The following is an 8,470-nucleotide window of genomic DNA, read 5'->3' as shown; positions in this document are numbered from 1 at the left end:
GATGAGGACGGTTCTTGAGGATTCACAGAGCATTCTGCCTGCTGTGCTTAAAGTGAAGAGGCTCTGTATTACAGACCTGCAGGCTAGGAGTAATTAGAGGAGACTTTCTGACACAAAGGAATGCAACACTGAATGATGGTTTGGAAAAAAACACACACACTGCATCTTTGGATTATGACAAATGACAGCCTATCAGTATACTTCGTATGTAGGGTGTATGACTGTAAAGTTCAGGTGTGGTCAAAATGGATTACAAAGAATTCGGTCGATATTTCTGATCTGCAACTGCTTATCCAATGAATGTCACCAAATGGCCTGGCGAGAAAGGAAGGGTGCACCCTGGATATGTTTGCCTGTCTGTTATAGGGCTCACTGAGAAAGACAACTATTCACTTTCATATTCACATGTACCACCAATGTAAAATCATCAGTTAACCTAAACTTGTTGACCAGATGTGCACAGGAAGAGCACCCAAAGTCCAAATGGAAAGGTCCGAAACAAAACTTTTTTTTTAACCAGAACCAAATTTTTTTTTTGCCATCCACGAGTCAAGATTTTCCCAGAGGTCTGAATTTTCTTGAGTAAATCTAAATTCCATCCATCTATCCATTCTCTGCCACTTATTTTTTTTCAGGGTCGAAGGGGGGCTGGAGCCTATCCCAGCTGTCTTGTGGCGAGAGACAGGGTACACCCTGGAGAGGTCACCAGTCTGTCGCAGGGCTAATAAATTTAAAATTTAATTTCAAATAATTCCAAACTTTTGAACTTATAGATGGCATAAAAACTCCAACTTATTTTCATTGGCAGAAACAAGTTCCACATTTCGCAGCACTGTCATATGTTCAGTCTCGGCTGTTGGCTTCATAAAGCATTTCTGCATCACACAGTGTGTTTTTATAAGCTGTAAAATTAGTTATATGCATTACTACTACAGTCTCTCTTTCAAAATACACTATCCCAACCTATGTATGCAAGCACAATCTGACCTGAAGAGTTGTAGGGGCCATCTTCGCCTTCATTTGATAGGCAAAGAGAGACATTAAAGCCAGACATAAAGGCAGGGTGAGAAAGAATGACATGGAGGAAATCACCATGATCCCAAGCTGCTGCAGCTTTTCAGCATTCAGGTTATCCACTTAACCAAGTGAGCAACAGCAGTCCCCCAACAGATAAGATTTGAGGTGTTCCTTCGTACTCATCTCATCATGAATTTTCACAAAATGCTGAATTTATCTAATTTATTAACATGTAATTTTATTACACAAGTTAAATTTAATGGATAGTTTATACAACTAACCTTTTCCTTGATGAATTGTTTGAATAAATAAACCTTTGATTTGATATGTTTCAGTTGCACTTCATTCAAAATTATTGCTTCAATATTATTATAATTAATGCTTGAGAGGGTGAAGAATCATTTTTGTGAGTGAATAAAACTAAACTCCTAATATTAAGCTGGCAAACTAACTTGCAGCCATAATCAGCATTCCTGAGCCTTTTTTATTTACAGTTGACCCCAATTAATAAATACATAAATACATTTTTTTTTAAAATCTGCTGACCAATAACTCCCCCTTTAATTAAACTCCCAGTTAAAAATCCAGTCCAAACCTTTCAGTTGGAGTAAATCTATATACAGGGAGTAGTTGGCCTGTGAAGGACTAATTCCCTTTACCTGTATCGCGACTGTATGTTATTGGCAATGTCGGCTCTGCCCTCTAGCGGTGTATGAAGGCATAAAATCAACTCATACCGCACATGCTCAGAAGGGCCCGGTTCAGCGGTTAGAGATCTGCCATAAGCAGAGTGCGCCGTCACCTTCAGCCATCTTAACATGTTGGGTGCCTTGGGACGGTGCTGCAGCGGGGCTCTGCAGGCTCTGAAGCCTGGCTTCAGCTCTCTGAAGACAATCCCCGGGAGAAATGCGGCTCTCTATTCCAGTAAGTAAAGTTTAAAACTGTGGCCGACTGTCAGCATTATGTGTCGCTTGTTACTACAGCCAGTAGATGCGAACCCGGCGGAACAGGCCTGTACCATTAAGGCTCCATTCATTGAAGATCAGTGGGTATTTTAGCCAAACAAAGGATCTAAAATATGAGCGAACCAGTTATTTAGGCATGTTTTTGCTTCAGGTATTTGTCTTTACTCCTCATATGTTTTACTTCGCTGTCTTCCATGAATGACCTTCGTAAGCGGGTCATTGTTTTGCCACAGACCCTGTGCTCTCGCTGTTCCAAAGTTTTAGTTAGTCTGTGTGCTTCAGTTACAACAGAATACGGAAGTGCATTTAAGAAAACCTAAAAATGTGGCAGTATTTTATAGGCAGGCAGTTAATCTGCCTGCCCTCTAGATGTACTTCAGTTCACTTGCATAGGTTAATTTAGTATGCACGGTCTCTCTGGGAAGCATGAACTGTTGCTGTCATGTGCTGCCATTCATTTCACTGTCCTTTCAGGCAGGGGTTATGCTGCCCCAGCTGCTCAGGCTTCGCTGGCCAATGGCCGGATAGTAGCTGTGATTGGTGCTGTGGTGGATGTCCAGTTTGATGAGGGCCTGCCTCCCATTCTCAATGCCCTGGAGGTGGCAGGCCGCGAGAGCCGGCTGGTGCTGGAGGTGGCACAGCATCTCGGTGAGTGTGCTGAAATGAGCCAGCTCAACGCTCCAGAGTGAATATTTGTCCTTAATGTCTTTCTTTGTGCATTCATTCAAGGTGAAAACACAGTCAGAACCATCGCCATGGACGGTACTGAGGGTCTGGTCCGTGGTCAGAAGGTTCTCGACACTGGAGCTCCCATTCGGATTCCCGTGGGCCCCGAGACCTTGGGCAGGATTATGAATGTCATCGGAGAACCCATTGATGAGAGGGGTCCAATTAGTACAAAGCAGTGAGTATTGAAAGGATTTAAACTTCCCCATCCTCTGTGAATATCTCAGCTTTTGTCTGTTTTACTCAAATAAGAGTTAAAATGTGTCTTTACTATTAATGGGTTTGACAGATGATAAAGCACACATGGCACCTGTCTTATTCAATTGTAAGCATGTTTACAATAACAAACATTACTTGGCAGGACTGCTCCTATTCATGCTGAAGCCCCTGAGTTCACTGACATGAGTGTGGAGCAGGAGATCCTGGTGACTGGCATCAAAGTGGTAGATCTGCTGGCACCCTACGCCAAGGGTGGAAAGATCGGTTTGTTGATTTTGTTTTTTTTTAAAATCCACATTTATTTTTTCACACAAGAATTCCTTGTTAATTTATTATTGTGTATGCTTCATTCCTTAAAGGTCTGTTTGGCGGTGCTGGTGTTGGCAAGACTGTGTTGATTATGGAGCTGATAAACAATGTGGCGAAGGCTCACGGTGGTTACTCTGTGTTTGCTGGAGTGGGCGAGAGAACCCGCGAAGGAAATGACTTGTACCATGAGATGATTGAGTCTGGTGTCATTAACCTGAAGGACACGACCTCAAAGGTCAGAGCCTTTTAACAAGTTAGCTGTTAAAACATACGTAGTCATTGTATTGTAGCAGTAAAAGTTTGGTTTTTAGCTCTGCTGTTGGATTTCAGTTAAGTTTCCTGGGACTCTTGCATCGTGTTTCTCAGGTGGCACTGGTGTACGGTCAGATGAACGAGCCTCCAGGTGCTCGTGCGAGAGTTGCCCTGACCGGTTTGACTGTTGCAGAATACTTCCGCGATCAGGAGGGACAGGACGTGCTCCTCTTTATTGACAACATCTTTAGGTTTACCCAGGCTGGATCAGAGGTTTGAAATGGAATAAATAAAAAAATACTTTTTGTTAGACCTAATAGTTATGTCATCTCACTTTAATATTTATACCATTATCCTTTAGGTGTCCGCTCTTTTGGGTCGTATCCCTTCTGCCGTGGGTTACCAGCCAACACTGGCCACTGATATGGGTACAATGCAGGAGAGAATCACCACCACTAAGAAAGGCTCCATCACCTCAGTACAAGTAAGAATTCCCAGGATGCTAATCCTAATTACATGTCAGCATGCTCTTGTTTTCTGGTTTATTTAAACTGATTTGTATTGCAGGCTATTTATGTGCCTGCTGATGACTTGACTGACCCCGCTCCAGCTACCACTTTTGCTCACTTGGATGCGACAACCGTGCTGTCCCGCGCTATCGCCGAGCTTGGTATCTATCCTGCTGTGGATCCCCTAGATTCAACTTCCCGCATCATGGACCCCAATATTGTTGGTTCTGAACACTACGATGTTGCCCGTGGTGTGCAGAAAATTCTTCAGGTAAGCTGTATGCCATAACAATTTATTAATGACAAACAATCAATACAAAAGGCAAAAACTAATGACTGTTTCTTTCTTTCTTTTTTTTGTAGGACTATAAGTCATTACAGGACATCATTGCTATCCTTGGTATGGATGAATTGTCTGAGGAGGACAAGTTAACTGTAGCACGTGCACGCAAGATCCAGCGTTTCCTGTCTCAGCCCTTCCAGGTAGCTGAAGTCTTTACCGGTCATTTGGGCAAGCTGGTCCCTCTGAAGGAAACAATCAAAGGCTTTAAGAGCATTCTAGGAGGTAAAGTGCACCACTGATATAAAGACATTTTTTAAATGGCATCAACTTGGTGTGCTTTTTATAGTAATGGTTATTGTTGGGTTTTTTTTTCTCTTCAAGGTGAATATGATGCCTTGCCAGAACAGGCTTTCTACATGGTGGGCCCCATTGAAGAAGTAGTCCAAAAGGCTGAGAAACTGGCCGAGGAACATGCGTAAACGATATCTTTCTGAGGCCGGAAAGTTTTGAGATGAACATTTGTACAGTGTAATTTCTATTTGAGGAACTTCTAACGTGTCATGCTAAGTATGTTTGTTGTGGTTCCATTTCTCTGGAAGATTAAAGAAAAAAAAAAAGTAAATTTGTGTTGTATCCATGGCTTCTTTTCTTTCTTTCTTTTTTTTTTCCCCACCCTTCCCTCGAAATTGTCCACAAACATGCATACTTGTTCACAATAAATAAAAACCATCATACTGATTAGAAAACATACCAGATGTTTAGCCAATTATGTGGCGCAGCTTCCTATTCAGCTCCCTTTCCTGTGTGAGGAGGCTGTCACTGTGTTCCTTGAAAGCGTCGAAATCCTGTGAAAATGAAACATTTGGAACATGTTCTCAGCCTCAGTTTGGGCGACCATGAAATTTTGCCGACTGCCTATTTCAATGCACCTCTTTTAGCTTCTCGAACTTTCTCACAGATTGATCGAGAGCAGACTGGAGGGACTTCACTCTTGCATCTTTGTTAACAGCTTCTACTTCACGTGCAAATCTGAAAGTCGAGAACAAACGTAAGATCGCTCTCATTTGTGCTTCAGTCTTTCTGTGCGTGATCCTGGAAATAAATCTTAGTATGCCATGTTGAAGGATGTCGCAATTCCTAAAGTGTGTTAAGAAGAGAGAGGCTCGCTTACAGAAGTAAAAATGAAGGGTGCATTTTTACCTTCAGTGTATAAAAGGTGAAGCACACAACTGGAATAGACAAATCACAGAGGAAGGAGTCCCTAAACTAATTGTCTGTATTTATAACTTTTTTCATTTATTTAAGATGATCAAACTTTCTGGCCTTCACTGTCACTGTGATTAAGAAACTTAGATATACCTTGTCATGTTGTAAATTAAAAGAATCGATCAATATAAAAGAATAGCATGAGGACTGCAACACTGGAGATCATACAGTCTTAGTCCTGCAGTGCTGTAAGTAGCATAACAAAATTTATAGTGCAGATGTTAAACATTCTCATTTGACACTTTAAAGTGATGGCTTGAGGCAAAACTGTGATACTTCTCTAGTGGGAAGGGCTAAGACACGAGGACAGGAGTAGAGGAGAAAATAAGAAAGTCAGTTAAACTTTAAAGTCTTAGAGCAATGTAACGTAAGCACTGTTAGTACCTCTCCAATGCCTCCAGTTGCACTTTCTTCTCTTCTTTGCATTTTGTCTCCAGATTCTGGATTTCCTCCTGTTTCTCCTGCATTTAAGAGCAGTTTGTATGTTAATAAAGCCATTCATTCATTCATGAGCATTTGTGTGTGTTTATTAGTTAGAACAATGCTGTTTTTTTATTGACCTGTATCACTTTGCCTCTTTCCATAGAAAGACACAAAAACTTGTCCTTCTCCTTCATGAGACTTGTTATCCTTTCTCTCATTTTGATTTCATTCAAAGCTCGCTGTTCTTCAGCCTCTTGTAGCTGCAGCTTCAGTTCTGTTTGCAGAAAGAAAGACATTATTTTGTAAACTGTAGAGATAGACCTATAGTTTTCTACGCACCTTTGCAGTTGTCCACAGCCTCTTTGTGCTGCTGGTGTGCATCCTGTAGCTCATTGATTAGTGATGTTTCCCTGGCTATATGCAGATTTTCTTGTCCCAGGAGTTCCATCTGGCATCCAGCTAATTTCTCCCTTAAGTTTTAGTGTAAAACAATTCAAAAGAAATTAACAACTACATATTTAATGATTTTTATTACTGTTCAATAATTCTTGTTTTTCAAAAGTCTGAGATTGAATCTCAATAGATTCAAGCATTAGAGTTAATTAGAGTTAATTACCGATATTCCTTTCTCTTGTGTGCATATTTCTCTATCTGCCGTTTAACTTCTTCCTCCAGTTTTTGCACTAACACTTGGCTGTCGTGTAACCTCTGTGAGAAAAGCGATTCATTCTCTGACTGCAGCTTTTCGTTTTCGAGTTTTAACTGGCTGTTATGATTTTTATACTCCTCCATGAAAGCAATAATTGCTTGATTGTTGGCAGCTAAATCCATAAATCTTTTCTCCAGTATCTTTGATTTGTTCCTTTCCTCTTCCAGTTCTTTCTGACAGCGTGCCACTTGGTCCTCATGCTCTGCATTGATTTTCTGCAGGGCTTGATATCGGAGAAACACCTCGTCGGCTCTGTTTTTCAGAATGCAGATCAAACTTGACTGCTCATCTACTCTGGACCTCAACATCTTTTCCTCTGTTAGATCCTCCGTGGGAAGACTTTGAAGTTTCCCAGGTGACTTCTGAATGCAGTCCATATGCTGTGAACAAAGGGAAGAAACCTAATGTTAAAACATGGCAATAACTTCTCTCACACCAATCTGACAAGGCAGGCAGCTGTCCATCCTGAGCCTGTGTGTTTAGGCATGTAGACATGGTTAATTCAACCTTCTCCTTAGTTAAAACTCAGCATCAAAATGGGGACGAAAAGCAATTTAAGTATTTTAAGTAGTTCAATTCATGATTCAGCAATTTAAGTAGTTCAAATAACCAGATGACTTGTGGAAAAGCATCTCTGAATGCAGAGCATATTAAAACACTGAAGCAGATTGTCTTGACCATTTTAAATGGGGACAAGTCAGCTGGTGAGTGTATTTAACTCAGGGATGTCAAAGTCATTTTACATCGTTGGCCACAAACAGCCCACTTTGATCTCAGCCAGTGAAACTCCAGTTTTAGTCAATGTAAAAAGAAATTTACTACACATTTAATCAATGAGATATCTTAATACAAGACAAAGAAGAGAAATTTCAACAGTATGTCTCAGTTTTTCTACTACATGCGTAGTAATTGAAAGATAATCTGTCAGCATGACTCTTTGGGCTTCAATTGTAAGAAGTAAATGTATAAAATTTCAGTCTATAAGATAATTACTTTGGTGTTACGTGAATGGCCATGGGATGAGATATTTATAATAAGGCAAAGTTGTAAAAGACACCTAACAATATTGGAGCCTTCGCCGGGCTGATTCTGGCCTTACGTTTGACACCCCAGGTCTGACTATTAACTATAGCGGTTAAATGTACTAAGTACAGTGCTATTGTTGTAGAGCAATTGCTCATAATTTTCTTTAAGTACACTATTGGGCTAAATGTACTTCTGCGACTAAACACTTTTAGGTAATTAACGGTTTTAGATACTCTGCGCATCTTAAAAGATCGCTAGCTTATACTTTTTATGTTACCCATCTCTTATTATTCTTTTTTAGCATGTTTCCAGTTTATTCACACACTTAGCTCACTTAGCTTAAATTTATTCCTCATTTAAAGCATTTAAGTAATACAGCAGTACTTAAAGTTAAGAATTGTCGAGAAAGTAAACTTAGTATTAGTTTGAACTAACTTTTTTGTTTTGCTTTTTTAAACACACCTTCACCTCGCTGCCCTCCATCTTCATGTTTTCCTCTGCATTGCTCTGTGAAACTGCCATGTCGAGTTCATATAATACAGATTTTCAGTCACATTTTTTTCCGTACCTAACTTCCACTTTTCGTTGAAAATATCTTTTAAAAGTCTCGGTAGTTTCGGTTGCACCGTCGCTAATGGCAACCATCTTTGAACCGCCCTTTCTTCTGATTTATCGAGTCCCACTATTCGGCCGCATGAGGGCGATGTTGAGCTTATTATCGGCCGCCAACTTGGTTAACAGTAGGTTTTCTTTTTAAAAAAAAAAA

At 40.4% G+C, this 8,470-nt stretch overlaps 2 protein-coding genes across 2 annotated transcripts; one reads left to right on the top strand and one right to left on the bottom strand.

Annotated features, from left to right (window-relative positions):
- The first annotated feature begins 1,759 nt into the window (after positions 1-1,759).
- Positions 1,760-4,902, top strand: LOC102201082 (ATP synthase subunit beta, mitochondrial-like). Its single transcript, XM_005723443.2, has 10 exons — positions 1,760-1,941; positions 2,457-2,630; positions 2,712-2,886; positions 3,070-3,191; positions 3,287-3,471; positions 3,603-3,761; positions 3,850-3,972; positions 4,056-4,268; positions 4,361-4,562; positions 4,662-4,902. Exons 1-10 carry the CDS (start codon positions 1,836-1,838, stop codon positions 4,757-4,759), a joined length of 1,557 nt encoding a protein of 518 aa, XP_005723500.1. The 5' UTR covers positions 1,760-1,835; the 3' UTR covers positions 4,760-4,902.
- On the bottom strand, positions 4,456-8,371 carry zgc:172182 (coiled-coil domain-containing protein 89). The gene is made up of 8 exons (XM_005723444.1): positions 8,167-8,371; positions 6,586-7,058; positions 6,309-6,439; positions 6,107-6,243; positions 5,931-6,007; positions 5,210-5,309; positions 5,032-5,125; positions 4,456-4,522 (listed from the first exon to the last, which is right to left on the bottom strand). Exons 1-7 carry the CDS (start codon positions 8,224-8,226, stop codon positions 5,039-5,041), a joined length of 1,065 nt encoding a protein of 354 aa, XP_005723501.1. The 5' UTR covers positions 8,227-8,371; the 3' UTR covers positions 4,456-4,522; positions 5,032-5,038.
- Between the last annotated feature and the right edge of the window lie 99 nt (positions 8,372-8,470).

Source organism: Pundamilia nyererei, unplaced genomic scaffold (assembly GCF_000239375.1).
Source record: "Pundamilia nyererei isolate P.nyererei 1_Seehausen unplaced genomic scaffold, PunNye1.0 scaffold00009, whole genome shotgun sequence".
Taxonomy (NCBI): domain Eukaryota; kingdom Metazoa; phylum Chordata; class Actinopteri; order Cichliformes; family Cichlidae; genus Pundamilia; species Pundamilia nyererei.
The sequence above is the reverse complement of the archived record's forward strand: the minus strand, read 5'-3'. Positions and strand labels throughout refer to the sequence as shown.

Coding starts and splice junctions, on each gene's coding strand:
- LOC102201082 (XM_005723443.2), top strand. CDS start 1,836: ATGTTGGGTGCCTTGGGACGGTGCTGCAGCGGGGCTCTGCAGGCTCTG. Junction 3,472..3,602: donor TGAAGGACACGACCTCAAAG/GTCAGAGCCTTT, acceptor CGTGTTTCTCAG/GTGGCACTGGTGTACGGTCA. Junction 3,762..3,849: donor TTACCCAGGCTGGATCAGAG/GTTTGAAATGGA, acceptor ATTATCCTTTAG/GTGTCCGCTCTTTTGGGTCG.
- zgc:172182 (XM_005723444.1), bottom strand. CDS start 8,226: ATGGCAGTTTCACAGAGCAATGCAGAGGAAAACATGAAGATGGAGGGC. Junction 7,059..8,166: donor TGGAGGGCAGCGAGGTGAAG/GTGTGTTTAAAA, acceptor CTTTGTTCACAG/CATATGGACTGCATTCAGAA. Junction 5,126..5,209: donor AGTTCGAGAAGCTAAAAGAG/GTGCATTGAAAT, acceptor TCATTTTCACAG/GATTTCGACGCTTTCAAGGA.